Raw genomic sequence first — 16,928 nt, 5'->3', positions numbered from 1 at the left:
GATTAGACTTCTAGTCTGCTATAACCCTGCGTCTTTTCACTATCTTCCTGTTTACTCATTATTCCCATTTTCATATTCTGTGCATGTAATTTATTTCAAAAGCATGTGTTCGTGAGGATTTTCCCCCTCTTTGTGCTTATCCTTAGAGTTGCATCTGATCATATTTTTTTTCATATTTTTTCCTTCATTTTGAGATAATTTTAAATGCAGTAAAAAGCATGTGCTCAGAACTCTGAGCTTGGTATGATTTGCTGATTTTTATTTGTTCTTAATAGATAAGTTTCTTATTCTGTTGCGTTATTGTGGCAATGAAAATAGTCGTAGAACTGGAACAGGACAAACCTAGGGGAATTTCTTTTTGACACACTTTTCCACGTCCTGATAATTACCAGAGTCTTGATAATTACCTTTTGGACATTTTCTCCATAATTCCCTATACAATATTTTTTTACTTTGCTAATGAGAACAGTGAGTCTTGTGTTTTATTCCTACATTAAGATGCTTTGCTTTATTGATTGCATCATATATTCTGCCAGAAATCAGTTACATAACACGATTTTATTTCTGAGAAGAATACAAAACACTTAAACCCTGGATTTTACATGTTAATTTTCTAGGTGTTTACAAATTGATTAATGTTTTGTTCTAACTCCCTCTCCCCAAGTATGCTGATTTGTGGTTTGGAAAGCTCTCCTCCTTCTAACGATCCCACTTTGATTTGCCCTTTTCAGACCTGATGACCTCTCCTGTTCTCCTGAGTTCTCAAAGAAAATTGATTAAGACAGTCTCCTTAAATATTTTAGAGTGAATTTCAGTTGATCTTGCTCTCCTCAGCGCATTTCTTCATGTATAGTGATTTTCTTCAGGATTTTTTTTCGTTCATATAGCTTGTAAAGATGTCCAGATACGAAACATTTTAAAAAAAAAAAAAAAAAAAAAAAAAGTTAAAGAAAGCATGGAAAACTTAAGCCTTCTGTGCATTCTTTGCCTTCTTAACTCTTAATGGACTTTCCTTTTAATCATTCTTATAAAAAGTGTCTTTTATTATTTCTTCTTGTCCTTTGTAGACTACAACTCATTATACACCTTTGTCTTTCTGATCTTTATTTACATGCTTTTGCAGTTCCATAGAGTTGTTCCTTAAAGTTGTTCTTGTTGCATTTGGAACAATTTTGTGATTATTATTTTGTTAATATTTAAGGAAGAAGCTATTTTTGTTCTGTTATTCTGTGTTACAATGGCACAGTTTGACATTGTGCCTCTTAAATAGGAAGATGAATTGTATAAAACCATTAAGATATATGTGTAGGATGTAGCACATGAGCCAGTCCTTGAGGAGTATTGCTTGTATGATGAAGAAAAATTGACATTTATTCAATAGTAGTCAACATTAAAATCACTTCAGTAATTTAAATAATTTCAATATTTGTTTACCTTCATATACAGAAATCAAACTGTAAGTAAAACCTGTTGTTAAGTATTTAAATACTTACTTGTGGACAGCAGTTGCTTTTAGATTTCTAAACTGTGCATGCTCAATACTGTTAAAACTTAAATCTGTTAATGTAGAACTATTAAAGAACGTCTAGAATAGCAAGACGTCCCAACAGTAAATGTTGGCTGCATTGTCATGGCCTGAATTATGCCTTCACATGCTAATTATGCTTAAGTAAGAGAAAAATGAATTGTAACATATCCTAATGATCGCTGAGTACGATAACCTTTGAAAAAATGGTGTATTTGCCTTGCATATGACCTTCCAGTTGGTTTTTGTATTGTGTGCACTTAACTGAGCTGTTCACTTTGTATCCAAAGGTAGCTTCTATGATATGAAAGAAGTAATTGTTCAAGAAAGACCAGAATTATTTAAGGGTCAATTTGGTGTATGGAAGAATATAGTGGGGGTTTAATCCTGGTGAAGAGTCATTAGATGGCCGGTTCCTGTGTGCATAGATTTAGGAAGTTGCACCTTAAGAACCATGTAGGCCAAGTGAGGAAAAATATAATCTGAAGATACAGACTTCACTATTCTTACTTTCTGCTGCAGCATGTTTTATTAAATTTGAGGATTGGTAAGGGGAAAGGAATAGTGTTTTGATTTTCTTATTTGTAATGGTTTAGTGAAGTTTTTGTAAAATCACATGGTTGGGTTCAAAGGGACCTTGAAGGATCACTCAGTCCAACCCCTCCGCCACGGGCAGGGATGTCTTTCACTAGATGAGGCTTCTTACCTTTTCCAGTTACTGCAGGGTTGTGAATTGTTTCCTGAAGTAACTGATACCTCTTCTGTCCATTTGTCTTACCTTTCGGTCTTGAGTTTTAGGGTTTTTTTTTTCATCGTGAAGGTGAAGAATAAATCGAAGTAGCCAAAGCTGCTATGACACCCTGTGGTGTTTACATGTACATATCAATGTTAGACAGGTTCAAATAGCTACTTTAATTTCAGATGTTTGTATCAGCATAGCATGGTTTAGTTTGGTGAGGGCTTCTGTGGGATTGCCTGGAATTAACATTGAGCTCATTATTTAGAAGCTACCACTATTTCTCCCTGTTACTGCCCCTTTTGTCAGAGAACATCATAAACATTTAGTTCCCATATCTCAGAAACTTTTCTTGCCTGTTTTTCACTTGGTTCATTGAGGTCTGTAACAGTGCAAGCTGCTTGTTGGGAAAGCCAGGCTCCATGTCATCCCTAGAGGTCATGGGTGCTGCCAGAGTGGCCAGAAACTCTTTTCTTGGTGTAGGAGCGTGTTGCAAAAATACAGAGTTTGGACTTTTCTCTTGGAAAACAGTCTGTGGAGAACATTTTAGCATGTTTGCCATGAGCAAAAGGCTTTTGATGGGGGCAGAGCTGCCTTTGCCAACAGTGCGTTTGTTTGGAAGCTGCTATTTTTGGCCTGTTAGCTTCTGAGCTCTTTTGTAATAGCAGAAAGAGGAAGCGAACAGTGAAATCACTTTAATAACATATTTCCTGGTTGAAGTGACTTATCTGTGAGGCCTAGACAGAGGAGATGTCATTTCCTGGATTACTTCTCTTCAGTTTGAACGGTCTGTTTTACTGTGTAATCTTTTGACCCAGCTTCTTAATTGTAGTGTAATTTTCGTGGTAAGTAGTGTAAACTAGGTCTTTTAATGAAAATATAAAGCTTTACAGAAACACCTTTTGACAAAATGCTAATGTGCAAGACAAGTCTTTCATAAACTACGTGTTGATATGGACTTGAAATCCCTTACCTTAAAATTACATTCAAGAGCTTAAAATCTTGTCTTTAAAATGATATGGTAAGGTTTGTTCACGGGGGGGGGAAAAAAATAATTGACACTTTATATTCCTCGCGATGCTGATATTAATCACCTCTGTTTGAAGTCAGCTCTGGCTGACTGTCCTCAAGATTTAGGACACTTCCAAATAGTTAAGGATAGGTAGTTGCGCTGTTCTCAGATTTCTGTTCAGTAATAGCTACTTGTGAAAATTGTTACCAGAAGTCCATGAAAAGGAGGCAGAAAGAGGTAATAAAAATTTAGCAGCAAATATGGTTCTCGGTTCTTATAGCCTACAAAAAGGCTGTGGAATCAGAATGACACAGGGGAAAAAACAGTGATATCTGAAATGATAATATACAGCTCAGTTTAAATTGAAAGTTACGGTTGTTTTGGACAAATGGTAATCCAGCTTTACTGAAATGTCTGTTGGGGATGATAACTTTATTCCTTTCCCTGACTTTGTGCATAAGACAGAAGTAGAGCACACTATAAATATTTTACTTCGTCAACTTCTAAAGTAATTTTGCGTGAAAAGCACTAAAATATCAGGTGACCTCAGCACTCTCTCGCTCCAAAATTATGAAGGAAAAAAAAAATGCTATATTGATTTCTGTTAGCACAGAGTGCTTTTACATCCCTTAAAATGTCTACCCAGTTATTAGCAATAGTTAAAATACTGTTTCAGTAGCAATGAAAGAAGAATGTAAGAGGCGTGATAAATAAGGTATTAGACTGTGAAAAGAGAAATAAAATAAGAAGGTGCTCAGAGCTCTGGAGAACTAGTTTTAATTTTGAATCTGTACAGTAGAAACGAGAACTATAATTATCAGAAAAAAGTATGTTCAGAACCAATGTGAAACTAATTGCAATACGGGATTCTAAACAGTAAGAAAGATTCTTACTTTGATGCTGTAAACTGCAGTCATGTATTAATGCACTTACATTGCAAATATATTAATGAAAGTGTAGCGTCAAGTCATATTTGATGTTGAAGTTAGGTGTTGTGTGTAGACTAACAGGTAATTGGAATTGAGAATTCATTGTGCTAGGTAAAATCATAAAAGGTGGCCCAGCTATTCTCCATCAAGGCATTCAGAATGGTCCTTTACTGCATGTTGCAAGGTGGAGATCCTTACTTATGTTGACACCCTGTGCTACAGAATGAGATATCCTATCTTGAAGGCAGTTTGCTACATAAAGAGTTAGGTATTACAGATTCTGTTAAGTTATTTTGCAGGAAGTTGCCTCATGTCAGTACTTTCTGTTGGTTTTGCCGAGGTTATTGGGCAGTTCCTGTGCAATTCACGCAGTGACTAATCCATAAGTATTTAACAACTTTGTAACTTTGGTTTGGTTTTATTATATCTTATGCAAAAATGTCATCGAATTTGAGAGTAGATAGGAAGGCTTCTGTCCGTCTTAAGAAAACACTCCTTTATCCTTGATGGGTCTTGCAGGAGCAGTTATGGTCAAGGCTGAAGTAATGCCTATAAATATTGTTCTTACAGTAACTAAGATTGATACTGTGTCTTCTTCACTGACCTCCCTTTTTGCTTATTAACACTGCTTTATGTTTCTTTTTGCAAGGAAGTTCTAAACCATGATGTATATAGCCTTCATAATACAGTTCGTATTACGGAGATTCAAGAGTAAAATTCTACCTTTTCTCTGTGTGGCAGTGGAAGTATTTAAGGTGTTGCGTCACAGAATGGTTAAGGTTGGCAAGGTCCTCTTCAGATCACTTAGTCCATCAGCTAGTCCAAAATACTAGCAGGGTCGGCTACAGTAGGTTGCCCAGGACCCTGTCCAGTCAGGTTTTGAATATCTCCACTGATGGGAGGCTCTACAACCTCTCTGGACAACCTGTTCCGGTGCTTGACCACCCTCACAGGAAAGTAAGTGTTGTGTTCAGATAGAATTTCATGCGGTTTACCTTGTGCCCGTTGTCTCTTGTCCTGTCAGTGAGTGCTACCGTTTCTTCATTCCCTACCATCAGGTACTCATACACGTTGATGAAATCCCCTGCCCTGAGTCTTTTCTTTTCGAGGCTGAAGAGTCCCAGCTCTCTGAGCCTGTCCTCTTACGAGAAATGCACCAGTGCCTTAATTTAATCTTCATGGCCCTTTGCTGGAGTTGCTCCAGAAGTCCCTGCCTTTCTTGGTTGGGGGAGCCCAGGCCTGGACACTGCACTCCAGGTGTGACCTCACCGCTGCTGAGCAGAGAGGCAGGATCACCTCCCTCGGCCTGCTGGCTTTCCCTAGTGCAGCCCAGGATGTTGTTGGCCTTTTATCCTGCGGGGGTGCATTGCTGGGTCACGGTTAGCTTGTCCACCAGGACCCTCTCAGGTCCTTCTCTGTGGAGCTGCTTTCCAGCTCATCAGGCCCCAGCCTGTACCTGGTGCCTGAGGTTATTCCTTCCCAGATGCAGGACTTGGCATTTCCTCTGGTTGAGCTCTCTGTCCGGTTCTCCAGCCTGTCAAGGTCCCTTTGAATGGCAGCACAATCCTGTGGTGTGTCAGCCACTCCCCCCAGTTTTGTATGGACTGCAAGGTGCAGCAGGTGTGGTGAAGGTAATGAAGATGTTGAACAGTGCTGGCCCCAGCGTGGAGTGCCGGGGTGCACTACTAGTGACTGGCCTCCAACTGGACTTTGTGCCACTGATCACAATCATCTGGGGCCGATATTTAAGCCAGTTTTTAATCCGCTTCATTTTTCTAACCCATACTTTGCTGTCTATGACACTTCCCAAGACACTTTCATTTGTTAGGAGGGAAAAAAAACAAGTAAATTGCAATCAAATATCTTAATTTTGAAAATGTGCTTAGTAATTACATTTTTTTTGTGGTGAGAAGTGACATCTCCACAGATGAGGTAGTCTTATTTGTGTAGTTAGGACAGTCTGACATTCAAAATGTATTTAATAATCTTGGGCCTTGCCTTTAACTCTGTCTAGGTAGATAGGTTATTAGAATGAGTATAATAATTGTAGTTAAATTTGCAAGAAATGATACCTTCGCAGATACATTAAGAAAAAAAATATAAAATCAACAGTTGTTAGCTATAGCCTCAGTTATTAAGAAGACTGAAAAGCTGTCTAGTTCTATTGGCTGCCCATTAATAAACGTGATATCGTCTCTGACTTAAATTTCTGAGATGCCCTGTCAAGGCTCAAAAACCTGAAGAAACAATCTCAGGATTTTATTCTTAGAGCAGTGAACAAAGCTGGCAGTTGAGGCAAAACGCTGGAGCTGCTGAATAGAAATGGAGTCTCTGGCTCTTCTTAGTATCTGAAACTAATATTTATTTTTATTTGTCCCTGTGTAACTGAAAAGGACAGATGTTTTGAAAAGTAATTTTTTAAGTTGTTCTAGGTTGCTGAAAGGTGGAATTGAGTTAAGTCTTGTAACAGGCATTTAAAATACTGGTTTTAGTTTAGATTTTGGTGATTTTTGTCCCTTGCCATTTTAACAGGTCTCAATTGTTTTCTGTGGAGACATTGGTAATTGGTAGCAGAACAGCATGTAGAGTTCTGGCTTGTCTTCTGCTGAGTCACCTAGAAAAAGTAATCTAGTCTTGTGAGCTTGAATTATGTGGTGAATTGTCTTCTTAAGTTTAGGTTATGTCTTGCTTACGAGAAGAAAAATGTGCAGTTGATTTTTGAATATCCAGAATGAAAAGGTAGAGAGACTGTGATCAAAGCAATAATATGGATAATACAAACATAAAGTATTTTAATATGCAGGAAAAGTGTAATGGAAATAAGAAAAACAGATCGACTGAACTGAGTGTCTTTAAATCAGTGTTTCATGAGTAAGATTACTTAAACTTTATTAAAACTATTACTCCAGTTCAAGTCCCAGTGCCACTGATCAGTGGCAATGTATCCGTAGTGTTTATAGACCAAGTTGGAGCCAGTCAGTGTGTGTTAGTTCCTTTGCTGGTTTATGAAAGTACTTGAGAGCTTGTTTGATTTGCTTGCTAGGAATGTAATGCATGCTTGAATCATAGAATGGTTTTGCTTGGAAGAGACTTTAAAGGTCATCTAGTTCCAGCCCCCCTGCCATGGACAGGGACACCTTCCACCAGACCAGGTTGCTCCAAGCCCCATCCAACCTGGCCTTGAACACTGCCAGGGAGGGGGCAGCCACAGCTTCTCTGGGCAACCTGTGCCAGTGCCTCACCACCCTCACAGTGAAGAGCTTCTTCCTAATGTCTGATTTAAATTTACCCTCTTTTAGTTTGAAACTGTTACCTCTCGTCCTATCATGTCGCTCCCCACCTTTCCTGTAGGCCCCCTTCAGGTACTGGAAGGCCGCTATAAGGTCTCCCCAGAGCCTTCTCTTCTCCAGGCTGAACAACCCCAACTCTCTCAGCCTGTCCTCACAGGGGAGGTGCTCCAGCGCCCTGATCATCTTTGTGGCCTCCTCTGGACTTGCTTGAGCAGGTTCGCATCTTTCTTTTGCTGGGGGCCCCAGAGCTGGAATAATATGTAATCAGTCTCAGTGTTGCAGTTTTAAGAAAGTTGTTAATTAAGATTTTAGAACTCAAATAACTTTTTTTTTTTTTTTTTTTTTTTTTTTTCCCCAGGATGGCTTGAATTCTTTGGTCCTTGATCTGGATTATCCAGCACTGAGGAAGAATAAGAACATCGATAATTTCTTAAATAGATGTAAGTTGCAAGTAGCCCTTAAAGAATGACCTTGTTGTGATCTTGGTCATAGGAAGATGAATGGTCAGAAATGCTTTGCTGCTTTTCATTTTACTAATATTTATAACTCTGAGCTTCTGTATTCAGAAGGCTTTGGAGGACCATTTATTACACGGAAGTTTCGTTTTGGGGAGTCATTGTATTACTGAAAATATGTTGGAAAATACCAGCTGTAGATTGTAATTTTTCAAACTACAGTTGGAAAAACGCTTTTATGTTATTTTTTTGTCTTAAGTTTGTGCAGCAACATAATTTGAAAAGCATGTCCTAGTTATTATTCTTTAGGAATTAGTTACTCTAAATGTCAGCATTATATATACAGCCTTATTTAACAGAGAAGCCTTCTGTTGATTTTAAAAACTAAATTACTGTACCTTAAAATCTGTTGGTGCATTTTTGAATCTTTGTGTAAATGTTTGTGATTCTCCCCAAATTAATTGTAGACAGGATCTTGGAGTTTATTGAGCGTATGAAAATGGAAGACTCTTAGATCAGAGTAGCTTTATATTGTCTTTTTAAAGTGTCTTCCAACCATGTATAGAAACAAATTTTTTTTCTTGTAAAAACAGTTAGTTATTTGCTTTACAGTGTAGGTTGCAGTGAGTAAGCCTTCTTGGAACAACTGTGTGCTATAGTGAGTTTATTTTGAGATTTTTTTTTTTTTTTTAAAAAACCCAACTTCTCTATTGCATATATCAAGGTTACTGCAGATGCAGTCTTAACAGCAACTCCTTTTTTGATTCTTTACTGGGAAGAGCTATGTGCATTTGGCCTCTGTTGCTCTGGGACTCCTTTGAATATCTACTCATGCTCCTCAGTTAAATGGTGGCTGGTGTAGTCATTTGTGGTGAATTCTTAGGTTTGCAATTCAGTGCTTCTTTGTGAGGCTTAGCAGAGCCCCATAGCCAGACGTACAGCTTTACAGTTGGCAGTAAAGTCTCATTTGGAGAAGATGCTGAAAGCAAAATAAATAAGAAACAGACAATTAGGATAAAGAGGCATAGCTTGGGATTTTTCTCAGTTTGAGTTCAAAGGAATTCAAGCAGATACTTGTGAAAGAAAGAGTCCGGAACAGCATTTTAAGTTTGTTGTTTGGTTGGGGTTTTTTTACCTGCAACTGTGCATTGTATGTGTAAGGGGAAAGCGCTGTCTACAGCAAATACGAAAATGATGCAAATGGCAGTATCAGTAACTTTCATGAGCTGCTCGGATTCACTTTTAGATTGTAATACTATTTTTGCCATAGAACAAAGTTAGAAACTTTTTTATAATCAGAAGACCGAAATCTTCTGGCTATGAAAAATAGCAACTATGGGAAAACAATTTAACCTTGGGAACAGGTTTTTTGGATTATTTTTTTTCTGCAGCCCCTGAAGATTCTTGCTGTCTTGTCTTCCCTTTTCTGAAGGCTGTTGCTCCTTCTCCTACTCTACGCTGTCTCTCATTGTTATAAATATTATTAAGCATCTGACGTGGCCTGCAGGCTACCAGCAGTGACACAAACCCCAAAATATACTTTTGTTCCCAATGTTATTACTGCCTTCATTTTAAAATCAGCTGACAGTTGACATACCCAGATAATAGTTAAAAATCTGAGATGTGTTCCAAAAAAATTCACAGTAGTTTAATTGAGTTTTCAGGGGTGCGCTTCATCCTTACCTGTTGAACTTTAGAAAAAGCATCTAAGAGCTGCCTGTTTTGGCTCACACATTGTGAAGGCCATGCATCTCTTTCAAGAATCACACATTTAACTTCTCTCCTGTTTAAGAACTGCCTGGGAGGGAATGAAAAATAGTGCTGCATATCTTCTGTGATTTACACTTTTGTAAAAAAAAAAAAAAAAAAAAAATTTTAAACGAGAGTTTTGTAAACATTTGAAACTGGTAATATTTTGGCATTGCAACTGAAAGAATCAGCACTGACACAGTGAGTTATTTCAAAGTCCTTTCCGACACAGGTGTTTGTGTGGTTTGTTATGAACCAGATTGGGGAGCTGAGCAGAATTAGTGCAGAGTGGGGTGGTTTGTTGGTTTGTTTCTTTTTGTTAAAACTAGTCAGGCAAAAGAAGAGCAAAGACCAGTTTCTGATTTTCATTTTGCTTCACTAATATTTGTGCCAGCACAAAGGAAGCTACTCAGGTGCAGGAAAAAACAGGAGAACAATTGGGTTCTTACTGGCATTGCCATTTTATGTGATTTAAGGTTGCTGAACCCATAGCTCATGTCTTCTTGGAAACTGTTCTGAGGGTAGCAACTGGAAAGGAAGAGCATACACGTGCTTGCTGAAGCCTTTCGCTACCTTGGACTTGGAAGAAGAGTTGGGAATTGTATTGAGAATTTATGGAACAGTAAGTCGTTTCTCTCTCAGGTTAGGGAACAGTGAGTTCTTGTCTCTTCTGATTTTTCTCAGCATCTGAAGAGCTGTAGCAAATGCCTAGATGAGAATTACTGTCAAAAGGTTCTGACAGACTCTGAGTGGTCTGTGCCAGGGGCCTGGAGCCTGCATCCCTCCTCAAGGCTTCCTGAGGCAACTGCAGAGAGGCGGCGGGGCCATCTTGTGAGTTAGCACTCTATAGTGCAAAGTGAAGCAGCTGAGACGGAGTTGCTGCTTACGATTGTTTTAATCCACATTACACAACTCTTCAGAAATTGTGGAGAATGCTGCAATAATCATCACACTTCCAGTCAATTTAATCACTTAGTTCTTCCACAATACTCTTTAAGAAGGAAATTTTTTTTCTACCATATTCTCAGAGGTTTGAATACACCCTACTTCAGACCTACTGCAAGTCATTACTAATCAGGTTAATGTTTTATTAATAGCTTATTTTAATTTAAAAATTAAATAGTTTGTGTCTCAGCTGAGACATTAATTGATAGTCAGCTGAACTCATAGTTTCAACCTGAAACACAAATGTTTTAACTCATTTCACAAAGCTACAGTTTATTGATTGCACTTAGTACAGAAGTTTGGTTGTTTTTGTGACCACTTCGCAGAAGCAGCCTCTTCATGTGTTTAATATGCAAGGAACTTTTTAATTGCCTGCTTTCACTTACTATTCTGATTTCTTACCACTTTCTCTAAGGCATTGAACCGAAGTAGAGCATGTGTTTATTCTAAGAGGCACATGAGTGTCTCATATAATACAATCATTCCTTTTCAGTCTTCTCTGTTGCTTTAATCAGCTGTTAGGATTCTGGTTAAATGGCTGCTTTTTTTGAATTTTCATGGGACAGGAAAGCATAACGTAATACTTAATTCCCGAAACAATGAGAGGAATCTCGTAGTCATCTGAGAGCAAAAACTAGGTTGCTTATTTTAGGAAGGAAGCTTGAGCCTTCCAGTATGGGCTTGGTGTAACAAATCTTTCTTGGTCTTGTCTTTTCCTCTTCTGTCACTTAGACTATGATGACAGGTTGAGCAAATTCTTCCAAGTCACTTTTTCAGCCATCTGAGGTTTGCCAAGTGTTGAATGATGTCTTAGTGGCTTGTGCCTTTTTTGGTGGTCTCTTATGCAGGTACTACATCGCCTGTTACCCGCTTTAACTTCTGGGAGCAGAAAGTTAAATAATTGAGGAACAGTTTTAAGCAACAGTTAAAAATATTTAATCATTTATAATCTTATCATCAGGAGTAGAAGGGCATGAAGACTGGATTTTGAGGAAGTCCAAACAGCAGCACAGGGAGTGGTGCCATCAACAGGTGTGCCACAATCCAGAAGCCTTGACTCCCTAAATGGATCAGTGACTTCCTGTGCATTATCCAGCATCACTCAAAAATTGGAAACCTCTATTGTTAAAATTATTTGCTGATGTTTTGGAGCTTGGCAGACTTCTAGAGTGTAATGGCAATGGATGTGTTTACAGTAGAAGGAACTTTTTAGTACAGGTGTGTCACTTGTGCAGCAGCTTTACTAACCCCCTGAATTAACTTCCTGGAAAGTTGCTTTTGCCATTTTCCTCTCCAAGCAGACACTGTTTACTTACAAGATGTATCTGTTAAGATTAACTTCTCACACAAGTAACAGTTCTGGTTCCTTCCCTTACATTAGGTTATGTTGCTTGAAGTTGCTGAATCATATGCCAGCTATGCAGTTACCAACAGAAATGTGTTATCTGGTATGGTGTTAATGCCTATCGTGACTGTAATTCTCTGTGCTCCGTACTTCCTGTCAGTGACACAGATGAAATGTCAGATGCCAAGAAGAATCTTAGAAATTTAGTGCACTGTAGAACTTACATTGAGTTAAGGAGCTAATTGCCGCTCTGGTTTTCTCTTGGCTTCTTTAAGGCCACTCCTTGCCAGGTCTTTGCAGTTGCCCTGGCAGACTGGGCTCTGATTCCATTCTTAATGAATTGTTCTGGTAAGACTAATGATGAGAGAGGCATCAAATAAGCAACTTTTCCTAAGCAGAGCATGAATTAGAGCCCCACTGTTTAAGACAGAATGCCTTAGATGTATAAACAAGTTATATGTCAGTGTTATTAACCACTTTTCCATTTGGTTACTTGGTAGGTACAAAGCAATTCAGTTCTGCCATCAGGCTTACTTCCATTAAGTCAGGGATATGTCCTTTGCAAGTCAGAGGACTGCTGCTTTCTGTTTCTCTATCTTCTGCTCCTTTTGTCTATGCAAGACAAAATATTTTTTGTGTCCCCCTTTCTTTTCACTGGAGGGGGAAATGCTAGCCTGTCTGAAGTTGTGCCTTCTAGTTTATGCTGCTTCTGCAAGATCTCCAGCAATTTCTTGTTCCTTACACACCTTTGACCAGATATTATGTGCTTTTTGTTTGGTTTTGGGCGGGTGTCAGATTGCAGCACTACCTGGCTCTACTTCAGTTTAACTTTTGGCTAGACTTTTGCCTAGGGCAGCAACTTTTGACTTGATGTACTCCATAGCCACACTCATTGACTGGCTGTGTCTGGTCTCTGGGGATAAAATTGCACTCCCTTGCATTTTCAGTCCTCATATATACACACACACACACACACACACCCACCCCACACACACCCCCCAGAACTGCCTGATACATGCTTTTTTTTTAACTTTTAAGAAAATAACCTGGATATGAACTTTTTTTTTTTTTTCCTTAAAGAGCAAAAAAAGCTTGGTTTTCTCCTCCTCTTCGCCCCCCTTTTACTCTTCTAGTCAGGTATTTATTCCATTTTCACAAGCACTTGTAACCTTTAGCCACATTCTTGCTGCCAGCTGTCAGTGACTGATCCAAACACTCTGCCCTTTCAGAAAGTGAAGCTTCATTTGTTTAAAGGTTATAGTGCCATTTTCAAGTGGTAAATTAAAAGCTGTCTTTAAACGCTCTATCCAGCATTCCTGGTCCTTCCTGTGTAAAAGAAGAAATCTGAGTCATAGGTGATAATATTCTCACATTTTAGGACTTTTACTCAAATGTTGCAATATTTTTATAAGATTCTGTTATATTCTGGAGCTGGGGAGTCCGTCTAATGTCTTACTTTAAACCTAAAATTTTTGTTCTGTTGGGCTTCGTGCTGTTGCAAATTCAAGAGGCTGTAAGCTGCAATCTGTGGTATTTGGGCACACAGATACCACAAATGTACAAACTCATCTGTGTGAAACCTTGTGAAAATTCAGTCCTCTGCTAAGAGGGTAGCGTTGGAAAAGTCTCCCGCACCTTGAATGAGATCATGTTATGCGATACATGAACTAAATCATGTGATCTAGCATGTTGCAATTATGACATCGCTTCAAGGTTTCTCTGAACTTGCCTTCTTGCAGCCTGGTTTTTTTTTTTTTTTAAGGTTAGTTCCATGCTTTGATTATCTGTTCCATATCTGTTAAATTTTATAACAGAATAGACAATCCATCTGTATAACTTGTACCTCCACAAAACCTACATCCCTAGATAATGATTATTATTTTTAATTAAGATTATTAAATCTTATTTAAAGGAGTTAAGAGGGGCAACCTCATTGCTCTCTGCAGCTTCCTGAGGATGCGAAGCAAACAGGGAGGTGCTGAGCTCTTCTCCCTGGTATCTAGTGACAGAACGCGTGGGACTGGTTCAAAGCCGCATCAGGGGAGGTTTAGTCTGGACATGAGGAAGCATTGCTTTACCAAGAGGGTGATCAGACACTGGAACAGGCTTCCCAGAGAGGTGGTCCATGCCCCAAGCCTGTCAGTGTTTAAGAGGCATTTGGACAATGCCCTTAACAACATGTTTCAACGTTTGGTCAACCCTGAAGTAGTCAGGCAGTTAGACTAGATGATCGTTGTAGGTCCCTTCCAACTGAAATAGTCTATCCTATCCTATCCATCTTTCAGTAGAGCAAGTAGGATTTCTCCATCCTCAGCACTTCACAGGGATGATAAAACTGGTAATTCCTCAGTTGGTATTTCATTTGCTTACTTCTTATTTTGTTGGGTTTTTCGTTGCTTAACTGCAGTGTTTAATGCTTAAATAGTTTCACTGGAGCTGTATTAACATGGTTTATAATTTCTGTATATTTTGAACACAGAAGTGTTCCTCTGAGTTTCTGACCAGTAATGGACTATGTAAAACTACACTCTACTCTTTCAACATATTTAAATCCCTGCCATCTCATCTCACACCTGAAAACATTTGAAACATCTCAGAAACACGTGAAAATAAATTCATGTGATTCCCCTCCCTCATGAGATGTAACATTGTTTTTAAATGTGTAATTGCACATTCTCCCTGACTTGAAATTTGCTGATGTTCCTTCTCTACTGCTGCTCCCTGTGAATTTACATTTGTCCACCTTGTCTTCTGCCAGAGATTCTGGTCAGCAATTAAGTAGGCTTCCAAGCACAATCTTCCCTTCTCAAACTGCAAAATTAACTCACATCATGAACAAAATAATAAACTTGATGTGGGTGAAGCACTGTTGCTGTCCTGTGCTTCCTGTCTAAATTTCATTATTTACCATAGAAAACAGCCTCAGAATTCTCTGAATTCATTTTGCTGTTCGTACTGTGGATTACTTCACAGTCTTATTGGTATACTGAACATAGCAGATTTGTCTGCTTTTGAGGTTTTAGTTGCCTTTGTCCTTACAACTTTACTAGCAGAGTTTTTTAGCTCATTATTAACTTTTCTTTTCTTTAAGCCTTTCCCCTTCCCACCTAATCTTTTCCTCAGAAGAAGACACTTTTAGTTACATTTCTGTGTTCCGTAGGTTGGGAAGGACCTCTGGAGGTCAACTGGTCCAATGTCCTGCTCAAAGCCAAACCTGTTTTGATGTTAGATCAAGTTGTTCAGATGCTTGTGCAGTTGGATTTTGAAAATTTCCGAAGATGGAGATATTGCAGCTCCACTGGACAATCTGCTGCATTCCCCAATTCTAGGTGTTCTTTTCCTGCAAAGTAGGATTTCCAGTATTCCAACTTGTCTGTTGCCTCTTGTACTTTCACTTTGCACCTCTTAGAAGTAAAACCTCATTTCACCTTCTGTTGTGGCCTACCATTTAGACTAACCTAAGCTGAACAGTTCCAGTTCTCTCAGCTTCTGTATGAGCATCATGTGGTCCAAGCATCTTGGTGGCCTTCCATTAAGCTAGGGAATGTTTTGATATTTTTCTTGCACTAAGTACCCCAAAGCTAGACATAGCATTTCAGATGTGGTCTCACAAGCAACAGAGGGGAAGAATCACTTCCCTCAAGCTACTGCCCATGCATTTACTGATGCAGCAGCAGCTTTGTATGCAGTCAGTGCAAAGGCATTTGTTCTTCTTGTCCACCAGGGCTCTCAAGTCCTCTTTCTCAAGGTGCCTCCGAGCTGGTGAGTGCCATCCTGTACCGTTGTGTGGTGTCATTCCATCTCTGCGTTTGCCTTTGAACTTTGTGAGGTTCCTGCCAGCTCGTTTACCCATTCTGTCTGAGTCCCTCTTAGGAGCGGCCCTACCCTCCTGTATCAACTTTGAACCACTGGCCATGACTCCAGCAAGTTTTCTACTCTCCTTGTAATTTCTCTTTGCAATCCACATCAGCCTGGTTTGGCTACAAAGATACTTTGAGATGCTGTGTTGAAAGTCATGCTATAGTCAAGGAGAGGAGATGTGTACTGCTCTCCCCTTGTCTGCCAAGACAGACATCTCGTCATGAAAGGCAATCAGGTGAATCAAACACAGTTTGCCCTTTTTAGATCCATTCTGGCTGTTCCCATTCTTTCTTGTCCATCAGGTGCTTGGAAGTGGATTTGCTCCACGGTCATTGCGGGCAGTGAGGTTAGACTGCTGTTCCAGCCTGTAGCTTTTTGGATCCTGCTTGTTGCTCTTCTAGAACACGGACATGACTTTTGCCCTTTAACAGTCATCAGGAGCCTCCCCAAGTTGCTATGACCTTTCAAAGGTGACAGAGAACAGCCTGGTAATGTTGACTGGCTCCTTCAGCATACTCAGATGTATCCTGTGTCGTCTCATGGCCCAGTATATGTCAAGTTGCTTTGTTGATCCTTAACTCTGACTTCCTCTGCTGTGATACCTCGCTGCCTCACACTCTGCTGAAAGCTTTGGGGAGCTGGGAGGCCTGTGAGCAGAGCTTGCCAGCGAAGTCTGAGGCAAAAAAGGCATCGAGTACCTTGATCTTCTCCATGTCCTTCGGCACTAGATCACCGGCCCCACTGAAAGCAGTGGGCCCACATTTACCTCTTTCTTTCTTTTATTTCCAGTGTATTTATAAAGGCTCTTATTTCCCTTTATAACCCTGACTAGTTTCAATTCCAGCTGAGCTCAGCTTTCCCAATTCCATCCTTGCATGTTTGGGAGATTCCTGCTGGGTAGGGTGTCCCTGCTTCCATGTTCCAACCTTTGCTTTTTCTGCTTGAGGTAGAGGTTGCCTGTTCAGCCAAACTGGCTCTCTGCAATGCCTGCTTGATTTCTAGCTAACTAGAACAGATTGTTCTTGTGCTATGAACATGTCATCTTTGAAGATCAACCCACTCTTCTACCCTCCACAGCAGC

General features: G+C 39.5%; 1 protein-coding gene across 1 annotated transcript in view; it reads left to right on the top strand.

Annotated features, from left to right (window-relative positions):
- Nucleotides 1-16,928, top strand: part of ROCK2 (Rho associated coiled-coil containing protein kinase 2) — a 100,755-nt gene that overhangs the window by 34,314 nt on the left and 49,513 nt on the right. Inside the window, 1 exon segment of the mRNA XM_086461582.1 lies at nt 7,851-7,932. Coding sequence (XP_086317708.1) covers nt 7,851-7,932 — 82 coding nt within the window.

The sequence above is a fragment of the Leptosomus discolor genome, chromosome 2 (assembly GCF_034619465.1).
Source record: "Leptosomus discolor isolate bLepDis1 chromosome 2, bLepDis1.hap2, whole genome shotgun sequence".
In the NCBI taxonomy this organism is placed as follows: Eukaryota; Metazoa; Chordata; class Aves; order Leptosomiformes; family Leptosomidae; genus Leptosomus; species Leptosomus discolor.
The sequence above is the reverse complement of the archived record's forward strand: the minus strand, read 5'-3'. Positions and strand labels throughout refer to the sequence as shown.